This window comes from Neodiprion pinetum, chromosome 1 (genome assembly GCF_021155775.2).
Source record: "Neodiprion pinetum isolate iyNeoPine1 chromosome 1, iyNeoPine1.2, whole genome shotgun sequence".
Lineage (NCBI taxonomy): Eukaryota > Metazoa > Arthropoda > Insecta > Hymenoptera > Diprionidae > Neodiprion > Neodiprion pinetum.
Window position 1 is genome coordinate 38482089 of NC_060232.1, and position 17144 is coordinate 38499232.

A 17144-nucleotide genomic window follows, 5' to 3' on the forward strand; every position below is an offset into this window, starting at 1 on the left:
CGTTCACGTTTCGCTATATATTACAACAGCGCACACACACGTATATATGATATATATATATATACATGTATGCATGCGTACGCGTACGGAACACGGTACAGTACACGACTAACCAACAATGAGAGAACGAGAGAGACATACTCCGTGTAATCGGCAACATTCTCACGGCACGTGGATCAATTCGTGAACATATTACACACGGACATATCATACAAACGACATACGGTTTCCCCGCGTGCGTAACAAGTATAACGCAACTTCACACACTCCTTGCACCTTTTTACACATGCGTACCCTTCCTTATTACCAACCCCACCCCGTCAAAGCTTTTGGTCACCGGCCTCCATTCCACCCCAATTCTCGATGCAGTTGCCCCGCGTGTGAACGGATGTGTCCCTTACATGTACTCCGTACACCACCGGGGGTTGATATCAAATTCATCGAGGGGTGCTCGGTTGCTGCTCCCACCCCCCCCCCCCCCCCCCAAATAAAAAAAAACAAAAAAACACACCTTTGCCCTGATCGCGGCACGAGCCACAGCCCACAACGTCAAGCGACATGTGCCATATGCGTTTATACATCACCGAGACGGTGCGCAGCTTAAACTTGAGCTTGAGCTTTCCTGTCTGAATTAGGAAATAACTGATCGTACGGTTGCGATTTGAAAAATTTTGTTCCTATTGTTTATTGTTTTTTTTTTTTTTCTGTGTGTTTTTCTATTCTGCTTTGTTTTGGAATGTAAACACTAGAGGTTTTTGAGGAGAACAAATATTATGCGATTATTGGAGTCAAAGTGTCGTGTACGTTGTAGGTGTTGTGTAAATATAAAAGAAACGAATCGTGCTCTGTATTCTTATTACACGAAATCGTTTGAATATAGTTATAGGGAAAGAATTTGCAGTACGACGTTTGAAAATTTGTTGATGGTACATTACCGTCTATATATGTATATTCAACGAAATGTAGGTACGATACGTAAAACGAAAAAAGAAAGACGACAACTGATTGCAAGAACGATTCTGCAAAGCGCGATTGAAAATTGAATAAATTTCAGATGAATGAGAAAAAAAAATAATTTAATTAGAAATTCTAAATCAACGAAAATCTCATCGTGTTTTAGGATTATGGGGCAGTTATTTTGAAAAAACCCGATTTTTAACAAGGATTGTGTATAAAATGAGAAAAACTAGAACTACAATAAGATGAATGAGAAAAAACGTGCGACGTGTCATTTCTAATGCCTGTATATTTTACACATGTAATATACAAATCCAATGTATACAAAAACGTGTAACACGCATGTGCATACATATTTATATACATATAGGTATGTGAAACACACGTGGAGCACGCGTTTGATAGCCGCGTGTTAAATGGGCGTAAATGTCGAGTATAAAGTGCGGGGCACGTGCTGTGAACGACGTCAACGTCGACGGTTCATTATTCGTTACAATTCTCTTTTTCTTTGAATCAACGTCTGGCGCGTGCAGAACTGCGCTCTCATTTCCCAAATACATAACCAGAGTGAAAGCCTTTACGGATTACGAACTCCCAATTTAGCATTGTCAAAAATTGGCGGCACGTGGCTGAGATTTTGGGATCTGGCGAGCGAAAAAAAAACTTCTTTTTTCCATTATCCAAACTGCGTAAACGTTTTTTTACAAGACGGACAGACGGACAGCAGAAAATGTTGGAACGAATGTGAATGATCAAGGTAAATATTTACTACCCATACAATGATACGATAAAAAATGTAGTTTACTCCAAATCCATAAAATTAATAAAATATTGTTATAACGCAGCGAACCTGAGGTATATATATATACATGTTTTTTTTTTCTTACCACCAAACAAGCTAATTATAATTTCGATGCTGAAAAATCGTTTAAACTTTAACCCTGCAGCCTGGCTGGACTTGCGCGACAAAAAAAAAAAAAAAAAAATGTCAAATTACCCCACCACGCGTGGCGAGGGTTAAAAGCAAGCGTGCAGGCGCAAATATAATAGAACGATTGTTCCCAGAGGTATATAATGAAGACTGCAGCGTGCAGGAGTAAAGTGGACACGTGCCAAGGCGCGAGAATAACTCTGACTCTCTGTATGAGCAGCGATGAACGCGAAGAGGAGAAATAAGGGCGCGTTTACGGACCTCTGCGAGAGCTTTTTCTATTTTTCTTTTTTTTTCTTTTTTCGTTCAGCTAAACCACGGACACTTTGTCACACACGAAGTGTGGATAATTTTTGACACGCGTCTTTCCACGAACTCTGATCGTACCTACACGTGATAAAATCGTGAACCGAGATCCCATCACCGCAAAAAGTTTCACACCTTAGGTTAAAATCAATCCCCTATACGTAATAACTAATATTATAGATGCGATCGTGCCGAGAATAAGATTCGATGAGTAAACGTACGGAGATAATTATTCGAGATAATTTTTGCAGCTTGTGCTTGATGCGATTTCAAATTTTCTCCATGCCGATGATAACGATGATAAAACGCATCAAGAGACAAAATGATCCACGTTATATGTGATGTAAAGTTTGTTAGTCGTCGAGTTTTAATTGCCGTCAAGATCAAGGATCAAAGTATGTGATCTGAATAAGCTTGAGTGTATCTTTTCCTCATTTTAACATTTGCTTTATTTCTCACGACGGTACGTAAGCCTGCCTGTATAATGATACAAGTTACACTCGGAATTATAGGTAATTATTAACTCGAGACTTGTTGTAAAATTACGTACATGGAAGGTGAGTATTACCGAGGTAATTATTCGACGAGAGCGATTTCTGAGAGTGCATTATAAATAACCGAGGACGATCTCACGGAGGTATTAATGTATGTAGGCAAGTGTGTCGCGTATGCGTGTGTAGTAAACGGTGCCTCGTGATCCTTGGATTTGGTCAAAATAACGCGGATGGACGTGGAATAAGTTAAGTGAGAATAGATAAGTGCGTTAAGGTCGAGATGACCGGCAACTGTACTGAGAAATTTTTGTCGACGTTTTTTTTTTTTTAGCCGATGTTAGAAAATTTGAGTAAAATAAGAATCGTTAAAAACACGGTTTCAATATTTTTAGAATCACTGGGAATTTGTCGTACAAGTGTGTATTTGGCGATATTAAATTTTTTCATTATGTTGCAAAATTGAATCTGTTTGTTAAGCTGACTAAACTTTTTCGGTCACGTAATACTCAACGTCAATTTATTGTTCCAATATCGTCGGTTATGAGAAAATATGAAACAAGTGATCGTGTCTCGAAAAGAATAAATAGTAACAGATACCAATGGATATTCTGATTACAATTAAGAGAAAACTAATTTTCATTTTTTACTAATAACTGTATTTCTCGGTTACGGTAGAGAAAATAAAGTAAAAAATCGAACGATTAAGGACCCACCTCCGATAAGAGGATCAATCAATTATTCATCGAGTAACGTCGATCGCCGGATATTCACGTATACCTTACTCAAGTGCTTCGATTCTCTCTCTCGGTGATCAGCGTAACCGCTGATGCGTAATCACTCGCGGTGACTTGCGTCTAATTGTAGGTAGCCGACACGTTCCGTAAAGAAACTATTGCAAAAACGTCGCGTCGAGAAGTAGATAAAAAAAAAAAAAAAAAAAAAAAGCACTGACAGACAAGAATCAGGAGAGAAAGAGATGAAAGTGAGAGCATAATAACGTAAAAAATCTGATACAACAGATACGTACAACGGTAACGAACCACTGTATAAATACACTGTAAATATACTATATATATATATATATATATATATATATATATATATATATATATATATATATATATATATATATATATATATATATATATATATGTATACAGGAGATATAAGATCAGGAAACCGCGATTGAGCAAGAAAACCGGATAATAAAGGTAAAAGTTTACGATAAGATTGATTTACTATAATTCTACTACTTCGACTGTTCGGCACCAGCTACTTTATAATCGCCGAATTTTCCTCGAATTAAAAATAAAAATAAATAAAAATTACAACATTACACGCATAATTCAAGACGACGATTACATACAAAGTGAACAATTGCAATTATAAAGGTATAACAACTTCGATCCGTAGCTTTAAAATCAACGAAAAATTCTGATTCTTGTGAGAACGTAAGAAACGATTATCGCGCACTCTGTTATGAAAATTCGACATATCGATAAAATTCGTCACCGATTAGCATAAAATTAAGCATCATCGGTGTAGATCGTTCGATGCTTGACACCAAGTTGTCATATAAATCGCCACGAAAATAGCGCGGCCAACCTCTCATTCTAATAGAATATTTTCGGTCTTACGTTAAACACCGCATTTTCACCGGTCTCCGGTATCATATTTGCACTGGATACGAAGAGACACGCGTGATCGAATGATGACGACGACGACGACGACGACGAGGTGGAGGAGGATGAGGGGAGGGGGGTGGGGGAGGACTCGGTAACTGTTTAAGGCCCCGGTATACGTATAATATGATATGGCGGCGTTAAGAATAATAATATAAGAACAAGAAGAACGAGAGTAGGGAATAAGAAGAGCAACGGAAAGAGTAAGAAAACACGTAGAGCGAGATAGAGATGGAGATGGAGAGAGAGAGATAGAGAGAGAGAGAGAGAGAGAGAGAGAAGCGGTGACGACGGGTTGGTGTGGGCGCGTGTCTGGCAGCTGCCGCGTACAGGTGGTGCGCTCGCTTGGGAACCAAGCTCCTAAGAGTGTTCCCACGGAAGGACTACCTCCACTCCACTCCTCACCGTCACCCCCCCGCCGACCCTCCTCCCCACCGCCGTAAATCCCGCGGGCCCGTTGGGCCTATAAATTGAGCGGAGAGAGCGACGGCTGGCTCATATTAGCTCGGAGCTCCGTCCGACGCGCAACAGTCCTCGTTTTTGCGACAAGAAACGCTGAACATCGAGATTCGTTGTTGGAAGGATAGTATGTAAACGGTTTTCTCGAAGAGTTGGTTTATCGTATGATTGTTGTTTGTTTGTTTTTTTTTTTTTGATTTGATTTATTTATATACACGTCGTAAATCGATCGACGCGTTGAGGTTTGTTTAAATTACTTGTGAGACGCGATAAACAGGCGTTAAATGTGAAGTGTGATACAAGTAAAACCTGTGTAATTATTCGTTCGTTCGACGCAAGGCAAAGGATTTTAAATCTGAATAAAAGATACGAGTAAATAAATAAACAAAGAGTCGAGATGCAGATGCACGAGCAGGTTATTGTCGATGGACAGGAACAGCCGATCAGCAGGACTTATCAATACAGAAAGGTAAGCGGAATCGGAGTGGTTTGTTTAAGTAGACAATTTTATCCACGTACCGTTTTTCTTCAATCTTTCGATTTATCGTAATAATTGCGTATAAAATGAACCGAAGAAACGTTTTATTCGTACTCTCGATCTGAGATAAAAAAACAAGCTTTCAATGATTCGGGATAAAGGTACGATCTAAAAAGTCTCGGTGAGTAGCGGTTAAACTCTACGAATCAGTCCGGTGGTCTAGTCGGTATAATTGCGTCGGCGTTTGAAAAAATTTCAACGTCTACTTCCGCGGTTCAAATCCCGGTGCAGAAAATTTCCCGGTGAACTTTTTCCACGTCGAATTTTCTCGCCTTTTCAAACAAACTGTATAGAAATTAAAAAAAAACACAAAAACTTTGCCCCCCCCCCCCCCCCCCCCCTCCTAAAGTAATAAAACAGAACTTGCGAGAATATTGTAATACAACCTCGATGACGATTATCGTTTAACCCCCGGAATGTTCTTTCGTAAATTTCCAGGTGATGAAACCGATGTTGGAACGCAAACGTAGGGCGCGTATAAACAGATGTCTCGACGAGCTGAAGGACCTGATGGTGACGGCGCTTGCGGGCGACGGAGAAAACGTCGCGAAGCTCGAGAAGGCCGACATCCTCGAACTGACGGTTCGACACCTCCACAAGCTCCAGAGGCAGCAGAGACTCTCGGCTAACCCGGTCATAGACGCGGACAGATTCAGGGCCGGGTACACGCATTGCGCGAACGAGGTTAGCCGGTGCCTGGCGGCGACGCCGGGCGTCGACGTCGCCCTTGGAACCAAGCTCATGACGCACTTGGGCCACAAGCTCAACGCTATGGACAAGACGGGACCTCTGACCATCCACGTTATCGCCCCCCAGTCATCGCCGACGGACAGCGAAAGCACCGACGACATCGGCGAGGACTATTCCATGCCACTGACGCCGGCCTCCAGCCAACCGTCGCCCGTCAGATCCGACGTCGAGGGGGCCTCGTTCAGTCATCGGGGACTTCTGCAGGTCGCCAAGCCGAACGAGTCCGTTTGGAGACCGTGGTAAATCGGACTGTGTGGAAGGTAGAACCGTGCGTGAAGGAATTGAAAGAAGAAACGATATACGCCGGGAACCAGAAGGAGAAGAAGAAGAAGATATAAGCCAATAGGGAAGACGGAAGAGGAAAGAGAAGAAGGAAAAATCGGCCTAACAGGCCCCCCACCCCACCTCGGAGTGTGACGTTATAGGAAAAACGGGGGAAAAAAGTTTGAGAGGTGATGTTTTGTTTTGTCGAGATATTTTTTATTTTTTGCCCTCCTTTTGTTTACCGTCTCCCAACGTCTCGAAGAAGAATGAGAAGATAAATGAAGTTAAAAAAAGCTACACCGTGATATAATGAATGAATGAAAAAAAAAACAAACCGTGGCTTTTAAAACACTTTTATTTGTGATCATTTATTCTTTTTTCGTTTATCCTTCTTCTTACGAGAAATCACCGCGTTACGACGGGATTGGATTAGTATCGATTTTGTAGCTCCGTTTTAACCAAGCGGGGACTGAAGGCATCGTCTCGATATTTGACAAAAAAAAAAAATCAAAATCAAAGATCAAAAAAGGAAGTAGCATTAAATAATAAAAGAACGACGATATCGCACCTGTTTTCAAATAGAGCAGAGCCTAAACTCTCCGCGTATAATATACGTAGTTTATAGGAGAAAAAGAAAGAGACTGTGACATATTTGTTAAAGATTTCAGTCTTAAAAGAAATGGAATATCTGAGGATTTGCGAAAAGTTTATCTCTATTTTCGAATATATGTGTATATATATATATATATGTATATATATATACACACATATGATATCTTTGACCTTTGCTCAAGAAAAAGCGACTAAGAAACGCGCAACGTATACATATATGATCTATATTACATTTATCCATGTAACGCACAAAACTCATAAGGTGGATAGAGGTAAAATACGCCAAGTATCAGATGTACGATTTTTTTTTACCATATATGTTATATGTTATAAATGTGTAATAATAGAGGTATAACGATTATCATCAGATATCATTGTGTTTTTTCGACGATATTATTATAAGTACAATAACGGGATGTCTTTCCATTTAACGAGTATCATTTTCGGCACAGAAAATTTGTCTTTTTTTTTTTTATGTGTTTTTTGGATCGTTGAAGCGTGTGGCCGAAGCTTTAAACCGAAGGTATATTACGTTATGTGTATCTATCTATATATATATATATATGTGTGTATACATTTTACTATATTCGACAATAATGTATCTATATGGAAGTTACATTTGCCTATTACAGCTGTAAGAATTATGTTTTTATCATTTGTTTATTTTCGTTCGCAACAATTGTACATCGTCGTTTTTATACGGCGATTATCGGCGACGACTATCAAAAGCCAAGCGAAGTTTTTTTTTTCTTTTTTTTTTTATTGAAAAACTGGCGTCGCTGAAAACTAATCAATTATTGTTGAACCTCTCGCTTTCTGGTCGGTCATCGACATGTTAAGACGTGATGATGAATTTGTTGAATGTTCAATTTATACCGTATTATAGGTGAAACCGTAATATTGAAAACAGCATTGTACAAAGCTTTCGGTAAGACCGGACAGACAGAACTTTTTTTGTGATATACAGAAACGCGTACCTGTGATATTTACTGTAGTGGTATATAAAGAGAGAAAAGAAAAAGCCGTCTGTCGGCGACAATACTAGATTATAACAACTATTTCGAATAAACATACGCAACGTAATAGAAAAAAAAAAAAAAAAATGGTGTTTTACTTGTATATATATATTTTCCCCCTTCATCTTCCTGAAATTATCCAGATTCCATCGTTGAAACTTTCAATCGAAAAAGAAATGAGAAAGAACGATTTTGCCAAGAAGTTAAAAAAGTCGCGGGTTATTAAAATACGTACAAGTTTCGGGTTGAATTTCGGCGTGAAGAATTTTAAATTAACTAAAAAACAGAAATGAAGAATCGAATCTGAATATCCGACAGCGATACGGGAGGAATCGCTAAAAATAAAAATACACGTAAAATTCTTGCGGCTGATTAAAGCGCGGTAAAAATTTTATTGCCAATTTACTAACAATTAGCGTTAATTCCATCTTTGGTCGGTGTATTGTATTACATAGGCACATACAAAGTTTATGCTTACTTGTGTATCCTAGGATAAACACCACCAGCCTACCAGCTGCTCCGGGAGGTTTCCAATCGAAAGACGAAGAGGAAGGAGAAGAAGAAGACACTTCACCAACACTCACCTGAAAAATAACATACGGTTTCGCATTAATATACGTGTTTGCTTACTTATTTGTCCGATAATTAGCATTTAAACGAGCATTTCTCGCATCTCGCAGCGGCAGCAGCTACTGTTCTTACTCATTTATCTCGTTGCTTAAATTTATTTTCGGCAAGGTATAAAAAAACAAATGCAATTTAGTTGGCAAAAAACAAAAACTTCCTGAAAAATAACCAAGGCTAAGGTTAGTAACGTGAACGTGTCGATACGTTGAAACAAAAATGACTACATTATACTACTTTTAGAATAACCGATGATGTTGAATTTACAAAATCTGAGTTGCTTGTTGATGCTTTATCGTATTTGCAAAATATCGAATTTCTCTAAAGATGCATCGTTACAATAAAGGTGCAAACTTCAGCCTGATCAAAACTATACATACAGACGCGATCATCGCCGCGAAAAAAAAAAAAAATGAATCAAAGGATCGGAATTGTAATTCAAAATGTATCGACCAGTTTCAAACCAACATAAAATTGAAGTCAAAGGCGGTTAATGTTTTAGTAAAATTCTTGCTATTCAACTCCAATCGGCTCGTTTTCGATAAAAAATGTAAGAAATCCGTAACCCGTGTGAATTCTATTCAATTCATTTAACCTTACCATTGAACTAACGACTATGCGAGTTTAGCGAATTTCCGACGAACTGTTGAAATGTGCAAATATGTACGTAAGTTTTTTTTTTTCATTTTCTTTATCGGGGTATTGGTACAAGTGTCGAGTATCTGTAAGCTGACCGGCATAAATCATTTGTTTTGTTTTCAGATACGTATTTGTTCGTCAGCTGTATAAGCCGGATGTAAAATTAAATATTTATTTTTTTTTTCCTCGTCAAGAATTTCAAACAAAGGAAACTTGCTAGCGTGTAATTATGGAAATCTCTTTCGCATTTAGCGTAAGACCATTAATCTAAAAGTGAAAAGTATATGTCTATATTTCAATCTAACTTAACCTAACCTAACCAATTTTTAACTCTGATACGTGGGTAAAATCCACGTGGCCCAGCACTACTTGTTACTTCAACGTAACCGAAGTTGTCTGCTGTTAGGCGCAGTGACCGCCCCTGGTGTTCATATACCGGGACAATCTCTTGAAACTTGAAAATGAACCGCGCGTGCGCCGAGTAATTCGGTCTAATTGGTCGGCGAAATCTTCCCGCGCCGATATTTTTGTCTGCGATGCAGGCGGGCCAACCTACGCAAAATTTGTACGTTTGAATTTTCAAAGAGCGTAAGCATTAAATTCCGACTGTTCTTTGAAGAATCAACTTTCCGAACCGATAACAAATGCTTCCCCAAACCTTTCCGAGTCGCTGCCTCAATTATTCGAGATTCTAACCTCGAAAATTCGTATAAACCACATCGCCGCCGGAAACAGTTTGACGGCTGAAACTCGGGATGGCCAGCCTGCACGAACAGCCGATAAAACTCGCGCATGCGCGGTTGATTTTAAAGTTTCAAGAGATTGTCCCGGTATAGTAGTATACACATGAGGGTGTTTCAAATTTTTTTTAATTTTCGATTTTTCTACGGGTGAATGTAAAAAATGCCAGCTTCTGATCTAAAAAGTAGTCTCAAAAGGACAGCACTGTAGCATCAGTTTTAGTGTTTGCGGAAACAATTTGTTTGAATGAGTGAAAAATCGATATTAGCACTCCTTTGACACGTATTATGTATTTTACATTTTATTTTTTATTACTTTTACAACAAAAAAAAAGAAACAGCAACGAAAGAAATGAAACGATCACACATTATTTTTTTCCCTGTAATATTTTTATTTATAAAAAGAACAGTATAATTTTGTACATTTCGTAGAAGAATGACAAAACATAATCTATTTTCGATTAGATCGATTTTTTCGGATTCGTAGAGTATTATCGATTGTTTTTCAAACTCGATTAAACGACCGAATCGATTATTTTTCTTCACGATCGGTTTTTGTTTTTTACTCCTACGAACGATGCAATACAATATCAATTTACGTGATTAAAGTAACAATTATTATAATTTTCTTACTTACTAAGTACCTATTTGACATTATTAGTGAAAGATAAATGAATACCTTCACCTGAAATTGGAAAACATTTTAAATAAAACTATAAATTATCAAAAACTTTTCCGCTATTACGACTACATACGGAAATTCACGAAATTTTGGTTTCATATGCAACGTTTCAAGAAAATTAATTTTTGACCGATTCAATCGAGTCGTGTCCTATTATTTTTTTTTTTTTGACTAGATTAATCGATGCATCGATTATTTTTAGCTTAGTGACCATCGCTACTCTCGTGCTGTCGTGAAAGGATTTCGAACAGCCTGAGATAACTCAGATAACATGATGTGCAAAATGCCAAGAATCGTTGTAACCCAAAGCGATTAATTAACGAGCTGTGATATCGTGTGAACATTGCAAATCTACTTACTATTAAAATTAAATAACAGAACAAGAAAAACAGAGTAAAGATAAAGGCCACAGGACGATAAGCATAGTGAATCGGCCCCAGAAGGATATCTGGATCATCATTTGAGGGTATGTTGGTACTAATAAGATACGTTGATCCTGCAAGTTTCAGATTTTTATAATTAATTTTTGAATATCAAAGTATTTTAAGAAAATAAAAAAATTAATTCCATATTATTGTTTTGAATATTTTATGCTGTCTGCACTTATGAAGTAATCGAGTAAACTTCGCTTCTGTTGTTTCAAGGGTGAAAATCGGTTTTTACATCACAAAATCGGTTTTTTATTAATTTCAATATGGCGTACCTTGTCGATCAAGTTGTGGATTTGAGAGGTTATTCTACATCGAAAAAGGTATAAAAAAAATTTGTTTCAAAATTGTACTAATACGCTATCACGGAAAAAAAAAATAATAATTTCGAAAAAAATCGCCTGTTTCAAATGGTAATTACGAAAATTATGAGTTGTAATTTTTCCGGATCATAGCTTTTATATAGCTCTATGATGTGACCAAATTTAATTCAAATCAGTCAAGCCGTTTTAGAGAAAAAAAAATTTTTCTGATTTTCTGTTGTTTTCGATTTATTCAAAAACCAATGTAGATAAAAATCTGAAACTTGCTGCATCTTATTAATACCAACATACCCTCAAATGATGATCCAGATATCCTTCTCGGGCCGATTCGTTATGCTTATCGTCCTGTGGCCTTTCGTATAATACATAATGTATACATACATAAATATGTTAAGGAGAACTAACGATGCAAGATTAATTCGGCGACTAATCGTCTCCTCTCGGTTTTACACGTCACGTGATATAAATCAGCCGCACGTTGGCACGGATCCAATTTTCTCACTTCACTTTGTTTGAATCGTAAATTTTCCTTCGGCAACAGTGTTCATCGTTACAACTCGTCGCCGATTTTCCTATGCCAAGAAATTTTTGTAGCGTCCATTAAGTCTCGATTGTTATTCACACACACACACACGTGAAAATTATTACAGGATGATATAACAGTCTCTCTTACAGCTGAAACCACCGACGATTTCGTTTCGTCTGTGAATTTGTGACAAGTGATCAGTGTGTTCAATGAACGCGTACTAAATTTATCCTCTCCTTCGGGTTCCCCGCGAGCGCTCTGTCGATGATTCAAGAATTTAAATAATCTGAAACTTTCGGCCCACGGAAGAGAGAGAGAGAGAGAAAAAAAGCGTCAGATACATTCTAAAAATAAGAAAAAACCGACGTTGCTTTGACACTTTAATCTTCTAATATACACGGAGAATAACGACCGATAAATTTTTCGCCCTGATCGCTGAAGATTCTCGAAGTCTAAACTGGCATCAACGTTTCGTTTAATTTATACACTTTTTTTCACCTAACACGAAAACGATAACTTTTCATGGCGAACTTTGCTTTCTTTTCTACACTTTGTATCGTCGCTGTAAAAGTTAAAAATAGCAAGACATTCTGAAAAATTTATAATCGAAGCTCTCGTGATTCAGCAGCCGATCATTAGATCGGCAAAAGATTGGCAAATTGCGAGCGCAGTCTAACGTAAATCTTACTTAATTCGGATATAATGTTGCGATAAAACGTGCTCGAAATTATTATACGGTCATCATTGCACGCGTTTACAATTATTCGAACTTAATGTCGTTAATTTGTTAACGACATAGTAGTTTTAATGATAAGATCAAATCTTAAACGTTGGCATTTATGTAAACATTAAAAAGTATTTAGATACAACAGAGATTAGTAATTACCTAGCTGTGCAAGGTTTTTAACTTGACGGTGAGTGATCAAGCGTAATTCATGTAAAAATTTTTCATTTTTTATATCAAAGAAAACTAAAGACGAAAATTATAATTGACTGCTAAAAGTGCAACATTCCATCCCTAACCGTCACCCAACGAAATCAAATCGGTATAACATCTACACGGTCACGAAATTCAACTTATCGTTAATTTGTTAGGTGTACCTAATTTTTCCCTCGATCTTCACGCGTTACTTCGATGACCTCTACTGATTGTAAAGGTTAAGAATTTCAAAACGTGGTTCAAACGCGTCGCCTTCTGCGCATGCGCATCAACGACTCGTGTTTTCACCCTCGGTTTCGAGTTCCGTTGGCGATGACCGATCGGCTGGGTAAATCGGACTTCGAATTTCGTAGCAACCGATATCTATTATCCGTTATACATACTTTCTCCGTATTATATCGCAGAACAATGTTATGGCACGTGTTACAAAACTGCCGGTCGCCGGCTCAAACCCGTTTCTCGCATCACTAATCGCAGCTATATTCACGTGAAATACAAATATGGCGTGTATCGCATTGTATTGAAGTTAGTAACGTTATCCTGGTAACTATTCATGATGAAGAATAACCGTCATTTTATGATTTTCGAATTGTCCGAAATTCAGTAACTCGTCATAAAACTAAATACCCTCATATTTCGATACAGTTGTTCCTTAACAATGAACTAACATTACTCACGTCAACCTCGTTGAATCTTTTTGTTGGCGAGCCTTATTTATTTTAGGTATTCACTCGACGTACGGATGTTTCACATCAAACACAAACATGCGTACATTACACGCGTGGAATATTTTTCCGAGTAATGTTTGAGTACGTGTACTTGAGGGCAATTTCAATGTCACGCGAATCGTGAGATTTCATTCGGACCAAACAACTGAAGGGGAGATAATCGAATGTTTTTCTGACAGAGATGAATATACGCGAATACCGACCGACACGCACGATTGACCTTTGTTTGTTGTGCTTCGTCTTATGTGGATCGCAGACGAGGCGGAACGAACTGAAGTTAGCACTTTCTCGCAAATACGAATATTAAGAGACACGCGATGAAACGTTGGGATTACAGTCAGACAGAAACGAATCGACGATCGATTACTGACTAAGGAATGGTTAATTTATTCCGCACATGGCAGAGCGGAAGTGTATGTAGAATGTAAATACGGATTGACGACGGCAGGGCGTTCGAATGCGCAGAATTCGGATAACACGCTAGATGACCGAGGTTATTCAAGGTTGATATTCACCTTTTAATCACAGGAGGCACGTGACAGCTTTTCACTATTCCACACTTCACTTAACGCTGTCAATAATCGGTGGAAAACCCGTAAACGATACGTGTCGCACACTTTCCAAGAGTCAGTTATCATTCCACTGGGCACGCTTCATCCACCAGCTGTAGCGGTTTTAACATGCAGCTCGATGTATCGCGACCGACGTCATATTGCGGCCGAAAGTTGAGCTTCGCTCGAAATATCGATCGATCTCACACGATAACACCGGAGTTACCGACCATTTGACGCGAGTTCGTTATCGACCGACCGTACTTGGCTGTATAACAGTTTGTCGATTATTTCAATTTCAATTCGAATCAAAATTTACACATGAAATCAAACTCTCACTTGTAATGAATCGTGAAATGTGTGAACGGAAATTCACTTGCGGCATCCGTATTCGATCAATTCAAATCACTGCATTACTTCAAGTTTAGCGATGATTCTAAAATTTTCAACGCTTACCGACCGAAAGTATCATCATCACAGATACTAAACAAGTCATTCAACTGACGATATTATCGTCGGATTCTGTCTGAGATAACCAGGCCTCCGTTTGAACTAGAAAATTTAACCTCGAACCAACGTGTCAAGGTAGCTAATATATTACACTACGTAATATAATCGCGGTCATTAACTGACACCAATTACTATTGTATGTAAAACACTATATGAACGAATGCGGTTTTCATGGGGCGATAAAATTGCTAAGATTACAATAGAATTACGTCATTTTTGACGCGGTTAACGCTAACGTATTTTTTTTTTAATATATTGAACGTTGAACGATAGAACGTTGATTGAGGAAAGAAGGGGGAAAAATAACGTAAACGCAACTAAATTTAGATTTCTAACGAAATAATGATTTTATCCGTGTACTAGTGTATTTAAATACTACGAAAGAGACGGAAAATCGGGTTCGGTAGTCCAATAATTGCACACGTACAAGTGGCTTTGGAAAATCAGAAAAATGACAGAGTATAAGAAAGCCAAAAACGGAATTTGACGGCGAAATATACACGCAAATGATTCGATTATTAATTTTTTAAATCCGAGACGAAATCAATTTACAATGAAGTGAGTTAGTGGTAAACGTGTTACAGAAGAGACGACGCAAATTAGTATACACGAGATATTCTGTGAATAGCCAAATAATAACCGAATAACCAGTGAAATCACATGCTTCGTTACCCCCAAACATTTATATTTTACCCTCACTATCGCACGCTCGATATTTTACACTTTGAACCGAACGGAATGAGATAAAAGCGAAAAGACGATCCGGTCTAAAGCCACTCGCAACGTCGATGTTACTAATTGGTTCGGGTGCGCTAACTGATCATGTGATCGAACTAATTCCGATTTTGGACCACTGAAAGGTCTCGGTGTATCGACATTTATAGACCTCGACCCGAACGGTATCTGATTTAAGATAAGACGTACATCGTCGGCCTCGATTGGACTTGCAGGATATTTGGGGCAGTTAAAAATCTGCCTGGAAAAAAATTCCTACAATTTCACTCTAGTATCGCTTATTTGTTCCAAATACGATTAAATCAATTCAACAATTTCGATTTAGTTGGTTAATTCCTTGATTCAACAAAAGTCTTTCTTAACGCCATCGAGTCAAACAATCAATCCTTTCCCTCCGTGGATGTTGTACTAGATATTTTCAGCTGAACAAAGCCGTGAAATCTATTTCAATTGCTGCGCCGACATCAAATTATCGCAAATAGTACAAAGAAAATTTAATATGATTGAGGATTATCACAAATAATGGCAATGCATATTAGATTTTCGGTTTACAGTTACAGAGCTCATATTTATGTAGTACCGAAAACCATATTTTCGGTTAATTGTACAGAAAGAAAAAAAGAAAAGAAAATATTCGATATCTCTACGGTAAGCAAACTCTCTAGTGCAAACAATTCATCTCTCGCATCAGCCAACAGCGATTTGAAATGATGAGCATACCAATGTCGGAATAAAATCTGAACAAAATGCCTCCACCGATCGCAATTATCTGCAATCAAAAACAAAGTCGATCAATGACCCAAAGGTCCTCGTTATTACCGGCGGTCAATTCTCTATAAGCAGATTAAACGATGCTTGAGTCCGAGGTTGAACTTCCGGTTCTCCTTGCTCCGATAATGGCGTATGAAAAAGGATATGATTCAGTTTGTTGCCCATGCAGTTGTGAGTCAATCGGCTCGCTCTCAGCCCTCGTATGTCGGTTGATGCGATAGCGACAATGCTTATGATGCCTGGTATCGTGCCTGCATGATTTACATATCGTGTTTCCGACGGCACTGCGCTGGTCAATTTACGAACCACGTGACATCGACCATGCATACAACGAGCGAGGAAATGGGGAAGTAAAGGGAATCACCCAACCCTTTGTCAATGCGAATTGATAACCCTACACCGCGGAGGAAAATTTCTAGTTAGTACAGTGGCTGCTACCGCAGAGTCCGAAGCTATTATAATTTCATTTTTACAATCTGCACTTACGCGATTGGGTTGGAAATAAACAAGCCAATGAGAGACGGACTAACTATAAAGTTAGTCTTAACCTCTTCCCGGCCATCGTTCCATATTTGGAACGGACACGTGCAAAATTCGGCCGGAAAGAGGTTAAGACTGATTCGACCCTCTTGACTGTTTGACCGTACTCTATAGTCTTCCTCGTTGGAATTATATTCAAATATATCTATGTTATAACCGACGCTATACACTGAGATGAAAATAGACGCTATGCTGATTGTTGATTTTTCCCATTACTTTTTATTACGTTAATAATTGTTTGAGTGATGAGAATTGTGATACAGCTGAAATCCTGTCCTATAATCAAGACTTGCAACAAATTGACCATATGCACAAATGAAGTTCGCGTGATGAAATTACAGGGCTTTCAATGATTCACGGCATCTATCTCTGCTCATTGTTAGTTTATGAATACGGTA

General features: G+C 38.3%; 2 protein-coding genes across 10 annotated transcripts in view; one reads left to right on the forward strand and one right to left on the reverse strand.

Moving 5' to 3' along the window:
* The window catches only part of LOC124210652 (uncharacterized), a 94580-nt gene extending 80251 nt beyond the window's left edge, over positions 1 to 14329 (reverse strand). For 5 of the 9 annotated variants that reach the window (XM_069138064.1, XM_046608834.2, XM_046608833.2 and 2 more), the window contains exons 1-3: positions 14155 to 14329; positions 11827 to 12229; positions 8488 to 8593 (exon numbers count right to left, since the gene is read on the reverse strand). The gene's annotated coding sequence lies outside the window, so the exon portion shown is untranslated. Of the gene's footprint in view, positions 1 to 8487; positions 8594 to 11826; positions 12230 to 13588; positions 14117 to 14154 lie in introns of those variants that run through there. The other 4 variants (XM_069138081.1, XM_069138079.1, XM_069138083.1 and 1 more) reach the window with 3 other exon arrangements.
* On the forward strand, positions 4822 to 6949 carry LOC124210657 (enhancer of split mgamma protein). The gene is made up of 2 exons (XM_046608849.2): positions 4822 to 5298; positions 5806 to 6949. The coding sequence occupies exons 1-2, from the start codon at positions 5227 to 5229 to the stop codon at positions 6358 to 6360; spliced, it is 627 nt and encodes a 208-aa protein (XP_046464805.1). The 5' UTR covers positions 4822 to 5226; the 3' UTR covers positions 6361 to 6949.
* Positions 14330 to 17144: the final 2815 nt, after the last annotated feature.